Below are 11,739 nucleotides of genomic sequence, written 5' to 3'. Positions count from 1 at the left end.
TGTGAGGGAAAAGGTCAATGAAGTGATTCCTAATGATATCCTGCTATACTCATAGGACCAGTGCCCAGCCCAGTCTTCATCAGTGAGGCTTTCTCCAGCAGCATATGGGAGCAGACGCAGAGACTCACAACTAAACAATAGGCAGGGCTTCAGAAACAATGAAGAGGAGTGGGAGGATTCACCGAGGTCAAGGACTTCAGGAGAACGTAGCCCGAAGAATCAATAAAGCATAACCCATAGGAGTTCACAGAGACTAAAGAGACAATCACGGAGCCTGCTGGGTCTGTGCTAGGTCCTCTGCATGCATGCTGTGCTTGTTTAGCTCAGGGTGTGTGGGGTCCTAACAGTGGGAGCAGGTATGTCTTTGACTCTTTTGCCTGCTCTTGGAACCCTTTTCCCCCTTACTGGGTTGTCTTGAGCAGCCTTTATATGAGGGTTTGTGGCTAGTCTTACTGAATCTTGTTGTGCCATGTTCAGTTGATATCACTGGGAGGGCTACTTTTTTCTGAAGGGAAATGGATCTGGAGGAAAGGGGAAGCTGTGGGAGACTGGGAGAAGCAGGGGGCAGGGAGGCTATGGTCAGGATGTTCTGTATGAGAGAAGAATATATCATAGACGAAAAGGTAAATACATACTTGATAAAATTATGCAACAGATTATTGGGATAAACAGAATTTTTAGATTCTCCAAAACGTGCTGTCCATTGTAATTTGTTATTTGTAAAGAACAAATTAAGTAAAAGTGTATTAATATTTTGTTTAATATATACATATTTCTTTCAGAATTTTGTATTTTCTGATGATATCCACCCCTTCCATATCTATCTCCTTTCCCTACATACCTGACTTAGTGTTCTCTTTTTCCATCCATTATTTCCAATTTGTGCTGTGTGTATATATATATATATATATATATATATATATATATATATATGCATATTCTTGCATATGTGGACTTCTATATGGCAGGCTTAGCAAGGTCTATACTCTTAAAGAAAACTGACTTTCTCCCAGTAGCTGTCATAATAATAGCTCCTCAGCTAGGGGTGGCACTTCATGTCCATCTTATCTCTTCATGAAAAGGTGGTATTATTATTATTATTATTATTATTATTACATGTGCTTGTGCACACTAACAGAACTGCAAGTTCATGTGTGCAGCTGCCATGCTGTGTTTAGAGGATTGTTCCCTTGCCATTATTCTGCCTCTGACAGTATTCACCTCTGGCTCTTACGGTTTTTCCTTCTTCCATGACACAATAATCTCGGTGCCTTTGGAAGTGAGGATGTGATTCAGATATCCAATTTAGGATTTCATATTCTATAATCAAGCTGGTACAAATGGGAACCAGCATCCCTACTGGCTAGCTCCTATACAGCTGGAAGGTGTTATCCATAATATCAGAGGGGGGGGGGATGTTGATAAATCTCACCCAGCTGTGAAGCTAATAAACTATGTGAACCACTGGCCAGGTACAAAATGCCCACTGGTGCAGTAGTAGCACAAATGTCAAGGAAGTAACCAACCACTTCTGACTGGACTTAAATCCCTCTGTATAAGGTGAAATCTACACACTTGGAATCATTGTAGCACCAAGAACCTTGGGTTTCATGCATCATAGATCCCAGGAGAGAACACACTATTAATGTGCTGCTAAAGGACACAGTTTTAAACCAACTGTTACTGATTTAAACCAACTGTTACTGAGAGGAGAGGAGAGGAGAGGAGAGGAGAGGAGAGGAGAGGAGAGGAGAGATTAAAGCACCCCTCATCCCTCATCAGAGAAGCTTCTTTTCATAGTAGATTGTATTTAACACAGGTCCCCAAAACTTGCCTGAGTACAGAGAACAAGAGACTGAAATGCAATGATATTCTTAAAAGAGTCTATTTAGGTAAGAACCCAAGTTTTAAATACAAAGTTATAAAAATAATAGAGACTGTGTAAGAAATACCCCTGTTACACTAGAGATAGATTTTCTTTCTTTCTTTCTTTCTTTCTTTCTTTCTTTCTTTCTTTCTTTCTTTCTTTCTTTCTTTCTTTCTTTCCTTTCTCCTTTTTTTGAGACAGGGTTTCTCTGTATAGCCCTGGCTGTTCTAGAACTCACTTTGTAGACCAGGCTGGCCTCGACTCAGAAATCTGCCTGCCTCTGCCCCCTGAGTGCTGGGATTAAAGGCGTGCACCACTAGAAATGGATTTCTTACTGATGGCACAAAGTAGCAGAATCTGCAAAAGAAATGACTGAAAAACATAACCAATCTAAAAGATTCTATCCAGTACTAGTCTCCACAAAGTATAAAGAAAACCGAGATACTTAACTAATGGGCTACAAAATAAGGACAATCACATATAAGGAAGCCATAGGATGGCCAATGGTAACTGAGTGAGGGGTATAAATTGGCAAAAGAGTAGAAGAGAAAACAACTCATGCCTCAGAAGGGGCTGGAAATTAGAATATTGCAGTGACATTTTTGTCTTGAAGAATGTACCAATACCCACAGGTGAAAGACTCACCAACTCATTCAGTGGGCGTAGATATGTATCCATAGAGACAACCCGAAAGTTAACTGGAAAAAGATAGAGAGAGAGAGAGAATTTACTAGTGAGGTCCAAAGACCCAGGCCTTTTTGCCATGTTCAGGATGGTGACTTAATTCCTTTGCCCACTGTGGAGCTTCATACCTGTCTGTCCTGGCTTGTACACGGGTTTATCTGTCTGGACAAAGACAACACTTTCTTTGTTCCTCACAAGCACTGCATTCTTTTTGCTGAATGTGTGTGTTGGTCCTTTGATGTCGACGTAGAGAAACTCCTCCTCATCAGAAGAGGAGAATCCAGGGATCTGAGAACAACAGGAACAAGACACTCTTCACCATCTGATTCTTTGCACTTTCTAGATTACCTCACTAACCTTCTCTCCTTCCACCTCACAGGAAAGAGATGGAGTGTCCACCAGTTTCTGATTAAGGACTACATGGAGGAAAAAACAGTGTCAGGGAAAAAAGAATGAAAAGAAAACACAACATTTTGTGTAAGTCAATGTGAGATTATGTGGACAAAAAAACCACAGTGATTTTTATGCAGTAAATAGAATCTTCGTTGAAAATTAACTCTAAGAAATGAAAGAAAAATGAGCTCTAACTCTGAAACTGAGATAGAGAGAAAAGCAAAATATTACTGGTTGTAGGAATTATGTCTGAGGATAGGTCCCAAAGAAACCCCACACACACACTTATTCCAGATATCAGGATTATGCAAAGGAGATGTGGTCCTAATCAACTGGAGTGCTGTTTGGAAGTTTATTAACTCACTAGCATGAAGTACTATGAATTGGCAAACCCTTTCGTTCTCAGGGCAGTAGGCTGTTTATTGGGTAAATGTTCTAAAGTTCTATTGTTTTGAGTTCACTGATATGCTTCTAGATTAATTTTTTTAAGAAATATGTGGACACCTTGCATACATATTCACACGCATGTTCATAAAAATAGAAAACAATTCAGGACAGGTATGTAATACTCACAATGAAGGTAACACATTGGAACAAGTCCTTGTCAACCACAAGCTCATCGAACAGGTTTCTTTTTCTCAAGTGAGATATCAAGGTAGCTGTGACAGTCACTGTCTCATTCAGATGGTATAGATGGAGGCAGATTTTCTCAGGGGTCTCAGTGTAGAGTTGAGAAGGGACCAGCACCATATACTTCCTGGAAAGGAAGGAGATCCGGCCAGCTGATGACAGAGCTCATTGTCTCTAACTGGAGTTTCACCATAGTAACCATTACCATTCATGTTTCAACAGCCTGAGATGGCAGGTTGACAGTGTGTCAGATGGCAGAGCTTGCCACACAGCAGAGTGGCAAGACAACTATCAGCTCATCAATTGTCACCTTCAGCAGTGATACCTGCTGTTACACGTTCAAATGGCATGTAATCCCTTCACTAAGCAGCCAGAGTTCAAGTTCTAGAAAGTTTTTTAAAAATGAAAATACAAGAGGAATAATTATTCTTTTCATAAAAGTTTATCATGAGTGTTTTTTATTAGCATTTTAAATTGCTTTTTAAAAATTAATTATTTATTTTATTTATATGAGGCCACTGTAGCTGTCTTCAGACACACCAGAAGAGGGCATCAGATCCCATTACAGATGGTTTTGAGCTACCATATGGCTGCTGGGAATTGAATTCAGGACCTCTGAAAGAGTAGTCAGTGTTCTTCACCACTAAGCCATCCCTCCAGCAACCATTGTTAATTCTTTAAAAAATAACTCAATACCCTGTTTTTATCTTTTGGTACTCTTCAACCTAAGATTGATAATGTGACCGTGAAATTCAAGATTGCATAATTCGTCTATGCTATACTTGGGCAAGTTCCAAAGGCTATCTGTAGGAATCATTCTCTTCCTTTTCCTAGAATTAGAGATTTTTGTCCCCCCAAATCTAGCCTGTCACTGCTATATCACAGTATGCAAAAATATCACTAGCTTGCTTTTTATTTTTAGCACCTTAAATATATTTTTTATCACAGATACAAAAATGTCGCTCAACTATATCCTAATTATATGGTTATTTTTGACATCAAATAAGTTCTCCTGGTAGTTTAATACAAGGTCTTTGATCTTAACAAATGTATTGCTTTAGAACACAAACATACACAGGGTTCTGATGTCCTGATGTCTTATCTGGCTAAAGGTTACAACATAGGCTACACATTTCCAACCAAGAATGGCAATAATTTAAATGCTTATTTTTCAAAAGGATTGAATAGTTTCAATGCCAGAGGATGTCTCTGACCATTGGGATTTGAGATACTACTGGTTCAGTAATAAGGGGAATGCTATTCTAACTCGTACTACACCTCAGTTTAGTCACAGTGGTTACTTTAGAGTTGGAAAAATGATTACCCAAAATTACATAATACTAAAGTTGGGGCACACATTTAGAGTTATTTGTTAGTTAAAAAGCAGAAAGAATTTAGGAAGGTTTTCAGGGGAAGGGACTGTAAAAGGAAATGGGTTGTTTTTTGATTCGAGGAAGGACAATACTAAGAATGCTTTGGAAGTACTCACGAGTCTCCATTGAGTGAAGAAGCAGAAGGCAGGAAGGCAAGAAGACCTGAAAAAAGGCACAGCTGAGCCCATCTGTTCTTCCACATGGTGTGGTAAGAAAGGACAGGAGGACAGGGCTTATGGTGTCCCTCTCCTTAACACTGTTTCCAGAGTCCTCTACAACCAGCTTATTTATGAGTCCTCTCTGAAAACAAAACACACTGCCAAAGGTGTTTCAATAACAAAATAGAGTTTTTGCTCTCTGTTAATGTCACTGAGTTCTGTGGTGGCCTGAGCACAAGTCAAATAAATTACAACAGTCTGAGGAAAGGTGCCAGAGGAGCTGTGGATGGCGTTGGTAAAGGGTCAAGGCCACAGAATTTGCTTCATCTGAACTAGAGCAGACTTTCTCAGTCTTAACGACCAATAAATCTTTGAAATAGGTGACTATGCCCTGATTATGTGACATTTGCCACCTAACTGCTTTTACTCACTCAGAATCTAGTAGCACTCTCTGGGAGTGTGACATCTCCATTTCTTTCCTTCCTCATTTGAGTGTCACCAGAGTAGTCCAGGTTGGAGATTTTAAATTCTGTCTCTGATCATTCAAGTATCTACTTTTATGGGTCTTGTGTATAAAAAGGGGACTGTGGATACTGGGTAAGCTAAAAAAAACAAAAACAAAAACAAAAAAACCCTCACCTACTACACATCACTGTGCCTAACTCTTTGTTATAATATCTGTTTACAAGAGTCCTCTAGAAACATGCTTCTCTATCTCTACAGTTTACTGGGAGGCCCAGTGTAACTGTGCCACTAAAGCTGATTGCTACAAATGTTGAGGAATCAGTATTTGCGATGCAGCTTGGATCCTCTGGAAGGATATTAAGGTATGAGTTGGGAACCACATTAGAATTTCTAGTCTAGATCATAGGGCTTTTTATTTTTGCAGGGATCCTGTGATATTGGCTAGAAAGGGGGGGATAGCATAAACTGAATCAATTATAATGTAGAGGCATTGAGTAAAGAGAAAAGACATGCTAGCAGGGGTGTGATGTAAGCATGGAAGAGATGAAAAAGAAAGAAAACTTATGCCTGGAATTGTGGTGCATCGCTTTAACCCCAAAACTCAGGAGGCAGAGGCAGCCATATCTCTGTGAGTTAGAGGACAACCTGGTCTACAAAGCCAGTCCAGGACAGCCAGGACAGATTAAAACCCTGCTTGGAAAAAAAGAGCACAAAACTTACATATTTCACTGATGGACTTCTGAACCCCAATTAATTAATAGGAGACTGCTAGATGCAAGCTTGTTGGTTAACTCGAGTTCAATTTTAGGTAGCTTCTCTAAGATGGAGCCTGAACCCAAGATGGAGTTTATCTGGTCTCTCACACTGAGCATGAGAGTCAGGAACACCCAAATGTAGGAGAAACAGGACATTTATTAAGATTTATCGTACATTTTAGTGCTTCAAGTCATGTTTGAGGATCCTAATACAAGAAACAAAAACAACATTGGGAAAATACACAAGGAACTCTTGTATTTTAACTTAGCTTTAAAAGTTGTACCTTTAATATCAATAATGGATATTCTGGCTGAATTCGATGCAGGGATGAACATGTCCAGAGCCAAGCAATGGCCTCATAGCATAGGAGACTTTGTTCCTAGGAAGTTGAAGGGAAGTTGCCTGGATAAATGGATGACATTCATAGTTTCTCTTGTGACATCATCTATCAGGGAGTAATTTTTCTCATATTTCATAAAATTAGGTAACCTTTGCCTTAAGGAGGGATGGGCGGATATATGACAGTTCTTCTGCTTACTTGCTATGCAGAAGAAGTAACCTTGTCCCACTGTGACAGAAATTTGATAACTATAGCATCCTGAGTTTATCATCTCTTCCACTTCCATGTCCTCAATCATTGTGAGCCAGGCTCTGAAAACCTTCCATTGTTAGCAGACTTTCCCAAGGCAAGTTGCTCATTGATAGAACAGTCCTTACACCATGGTGCACTGAATTGGACCATAACATCATGTTCACAGAGACATACTTTGGGAGAGTTAGGGACTAAAAGGCATTGACACTGAAAGTCGCACCTGTTTGAGCCAGTTGCCAAAGGGCTATGGCATGAGATGATTGACTGGGAGCTACCATGGTCAGACTTTATCACATATGGTAGACCACTGATTTTGTGTATTCTATCTCTCAGTGATGATTGTGAGGTGTGCTTGGTATTTGTCTTTTATTTTTCTGAGACATAGTTAGGCTCATGGTTTATCCACCTTTGAGCCTGTGAGGTAGACATGAATTATCCATCCTGGATGTGGGGAGCCAACCATGGGTTCTCTACTGGAGCAGATACACAAAATCTCTTCTTAGGGGAAGTAATTGGAGCACAAGAATCTCTTTTTCATACCTTCTTAAGACAATGTGGGTTCCTCAACCTGTGGGTTCAGATCCCCTTGGGGGCTCAGTGACCCTTTCACAGAGGTCATTTAAGTCCATTGGAAAATACATTATGATTACTAACAATAACAAAATTAGATTTATAAACTAGAAACAAAAATCATTTTACAGTTGGGGGTCACCACAACATGAGGTACTGTACTAAAGGACCACAACATTAGGAAGATTGAGAACTCAGTTCTAAGATGTACATAGAGGGACAAATCTGCAATTCTTGGGGAGGTTTTCTGATGTGTCTACATGAGAAGAGAGACATAGGAGTTAGTTCTGCTCTCTGAAATGCAAGCATAACATAAAAGGGTAAGAATTCAACATCAGAAGCTAGTATGACGCTTCCCTAAGGGACCCATCTTCCAAGTCTCCAGGCAATATGGGGGAGCTGGATGTAAATAAATCCCCTGGACATATAAGATTGTAATACTTTGATCCCCAGTTGATGAAGCTCTTTGGGAATGATTAGGAGGAGATGTGTTAGTAGGAGATATACCAATTAAGACAAAACAATACCAAGTGAATTCTCTCTCTCTCTCTCTCTCTCTCTCTCTCTCTCTCTCTCTCTCCCTCTCTCTCTCTCATATATCATGATACAGCATTTGCAGCACTTCTTTAGAATCAGACCTGTCTGCTTCTTGCCATGTTTTCCTCAATGATGGTCTCAGACTCTAATTTTCTTGACTGGGAGCCTCAAAATTTGATGTTTTCCCTTATAAATTACCCTGATGATGGTATTTTTTGATCTGGCCATAGATTATAAATTACAACAAAAGGAATGGGCCTCACAAGTAAGTGGATAGTGGAAAGGAAATAATCCAGGGAATCACAGATCCAAGATTCAAGTCCTTATTATGATGACCTACCGTACTATGACTATCTTGGCAGCTGGGTAGACCATACTACTTTATAAACTCAGTCATGGCTATATGTGCAGGATGTGGCCAAGGATGTGAATTCCATAAAAACTGACAAGCTGTTACAAATGACCATGTTCCCATTGACCATAGCCAGGTGTGTACAGAGAAAACTCAAATATGTCAGGGTTACATTAAGTCCAGGCTTCAGAAATGCATCTTGTGATCCCCACCAATTATCAACCTGCACTTCCTGTCAGCTGGGCAGCCTTTGCTGACTCAGAGAGCTGCTCCCTCCCTGAATGTTAGTAAGATGAACATAGTAGACTCCTAATCAGCAAAGGCTCCACATCATACCACTTGCTGATATCCACAGCTGCCAGAGCCAGCCAGCCAGTCAACATGGGAATCGGGACTGGGCGAGTGAGGATGATTATAGGAAAGGCAGAAAGAAGATGCAAGAGACAGGTATGGGAGTGCCACTGGACAATACCATGCCAGCAAGCAAGTGTATTTTCTCAGTGTCTGTAAAAGGGAAACAACACAAAGCATGGCCATGCATGCAGGAAGATAAACAATGGTCACAACAAGGTGAGTTTATGGTTCACAGTATCTATGTTTGACTAAGGCCATTTCCTTCAGGCTAAGGCAATCTCTCAAGGATGTATGTATAAGTGAAGGAACTTGGCAGGGTATAATGTACACGTTTTAATTAAAAACAAGAACAAATGTCTGCAGACTCATTCATAATCAAACACAAGCAAGAAGTCAGTCAAAGCTAACTCCATAAGTGCCCCCTCTCCACAACTTCATGACAATTAAGGTTTCCTCTTAATCTTACACCTTTCCTTCTCTCTTCCTCCCCTCCCATCCCCTCATCCCCCACTAAAGCTGGGGGAACCATGAACTTATTCAGTGTGAGATAGTAACTCAACTTCTTCAGGGATAGGAGAGGTAGAGAGCTTGTACTCTGGTTTCTGAGGGATGTCTAACAGGTTAAAATGGATTTTGGGGTACACAGCCTCCTCAATTTCTGACCTAGCTTACTTCTGTGGCTGTATCACTACACCAGGTCAAACACAGACCTGAAGTTTAAGAACCATGGACCTGTGCCTCTTCTTCAATCCCTGTATGGAGACACGATCGAAGGCCTCTTAGTGACTTTGACGTAGGTAGGACTTAGCACTGGGATACTCTGATGTCCAATAGCCTTGCTCTATCAAGGCCTCCCTTCTGAACCTGTGATCTGTTCATCAAGCCTTCTTCCCTCCTTCTTCCCTCTATCCCCAGCCCCTGGTCACATCCTCTGCTGTGTGTTTCTGGCTCAACTTCGCCAAAATCCTGTAAGTGGGATTCAGTGTGAAATCTCCTTCTAGGGTCACACACATCTTATGGTTCATGATCTTCATAAATGGGTGCAGCCTGTTGGTGAAAAAGAGCCTTGAAAATGCAGAGATCAAATTCACAAGTGAATGTTAGTGGCCATTCCTACACAGTTTCCCTTGGGATTCCATTTTTCATGCCTTGCCTTGTTGTCCCTTAAGTAGGTGATGTGACTCCTTTCTTAGGGGTGGGAGGCAACAGCATAGGCTACCTCCTCTCTCCCTTTAAACCCCTTCTTCTGTAGTTGGTACGGGCTATGGTTGCCTCCTCAGGCTGGTCTTTGCTAGATGTTGATGATGGATGGATGCTTAAGGATATTTGTTACTTGGTAATTTCATATTCAGGGTTCTCATCCTGGGGAGATTCCGAGAAGTCCCTATTAGTATGTGTTCTCTTACTGAACTTTAGGTCAGTTCTGTTCATGTCTCTAGTCGTGTGGATGCTCTCAGTTATATCAGCATCATCCTTTGTTTCTGGGATTCCATGGCACTTGGTATCTTCCAGGAACCACAATACACCAAGGGATGTGTGACTGAATGTGATGGTGCTCCCAGTCTCCTCAATCTCAGCCTTCTACACCCTTGTCCCTTGGGGATTAGCTCAAATCTGAAGTGGTGTCCTTCATGTAGGAGAGGAGGTCTTTAGATATTTCATAATATGAAATAAATGTCTTATGCATCCACAAGATTCCCCTGTGGGTCAGAGCTCCAAGGTGAGCTAGTAACCAGTGTGTTGTATAAGTCAGGTGATGTGGACCTAGAGGAGCCCTGCTACTTTTTTCCTTCACTTATTTCCTGTCCTTTGTTGTCCTCAGATTGTGGGCAGGAAAGGCTGACTCCATCTCACCAATAAGAGAAAGAGAGATAGTTAGAGGACATGCAAAGACCTTGTTTGTATGGATCTTTTGAAGATGTCCTGTAGCCCCAAGGATTTTCCACTAACTTTTCCAGTAGAAGATGAGTTTGTTAAATGTCCATGACATCATTAAGCCTATTTGTTCCTCCAGTTATAGTGGCACATAGCTAAAGAAATACTTAGCATCCACAATGATGGAAACGGATCACCTGGAATGTCTTTCTCTGAATGCTGGTGACATATTTGCATCACAGAGATCCATACATGGAAATTCCACCTCCAATTTCTCCACCCTGTAGGTGGGAAATGACACTACTACAAGGTGCCAAAAGAAAAAAAAAGAAAGCAAAAAAGCAAAAGCAGGTCTAGGAGACAAGTTTATGTTTATCAGTTTCTATATCATGAAAAGCACACATATTTGAAGCATCCTAATGATACATCTTGTGTTCGGAGATTAAAAACAACAACAAAACACCCAGCCCAAACCCCAAAGCAGTTATGCAAAGCATAAGTAAGATCAGAGCTGGAAATTAGCAGACATATATAAGATGAACCAAAGATCACAGAAACAAAGACCTGGAAATTTGATAGGACAAACAAATATGCCAACCCCTTCATGTTAATCACTTAGAAGACACAAATTATTAAAATGAGAGACACAGAAGAGACAAATTAGAATCCACTGGAATCCTAAGGGCTATGAGGCAAACTTGTACTCCAGAATGTTGGCAATCATGAAAGAAAAATATTTCTCACTTCACAAAACAGACACTAAAATTAAGGAGGTTATGTAATATGAACCATCTGTTGCCTTCCCACTTCCAATCCATGAATGTGATGTTACAAAACATATGAAGAGATTAGTACAGGGACGAGGTGGTAAGAGGTAATATACTCTCCTCTAACAAAGAAAGCCTAGACCAACAGATTGATGGATCTGACATTCTGGCTGTAAAGTGTCATGAAGAAGGAAAAATAATTCTTTTTTGCTTTTTTGTTTTGTTTTGTTTTGTTTTGTTTTGTTTTGTTTTTCGAGACAGGGTTTCTCTGTATAACCCTGGCTGTCCTAGAACTCACTCTGTAGACCAGGCTGGCCTCGAACTCAGAAATCCGCCTGCCTCTTCCTCCCGAGTGCAGGGATTAAA

The 11,739-nt window shown here is 40.6% G+C and overlaps 1 protein-coding gene across 1 annotated transcript in view; it reads right to left on the bottom strand.

The window, feature by feature from the left end:
* The window catches only part of LOC110316903 (murinoglobulin-1), a 47,632-nt gene extending 42,379 nt beyond the window's left edge, over positions 1-5,253 (bottom strand). Inside the window, exons 1-4 of the mRNA XM_021191255.2 lie at positions 5,064-5,253; positions 3,518-3,701; positions 2,680-2,839; positions 2,513-2,565 (exon numbers count right to left, since the gene is read on the bottom strand). Of these exons, the coding sequence (XP_021046914.2) occupies positions 2,513-2,565; positions 2,680-2,839; positions 3,518-3,701; positions 5,064-5,149 (483 nt within the window). The 5' untranslated portion in view covers positions 5,150-5,253. The remainder of the gene's footprint in view (positions 1-2,512; positions 2,566-2,679; positions 2,840-3,517; positions 3,702-5,063) is intronic.
* Between the last annotated feature and the right edge of the window lie 6,486 nt (positions 5,254-11,739).

The sequence above is a fragment of the Mus pahari genome, chromosome 2, assembly GCF_900095145.1.
Source record: "Mus pahari chromosome 2, PAHARI_EIJ_v1.1, whole genome shotgun sequence".
Lineage (NCBI taxonomy): Eukaryota > Metazoa > Chordata > Mammalia > Rodentia > Muridae > Mus > Mus pahari.
Note: the sequence above shows the minus strand (reverse complement) of the source record. Positions and strands in the feature narration are given on the sequence as shown.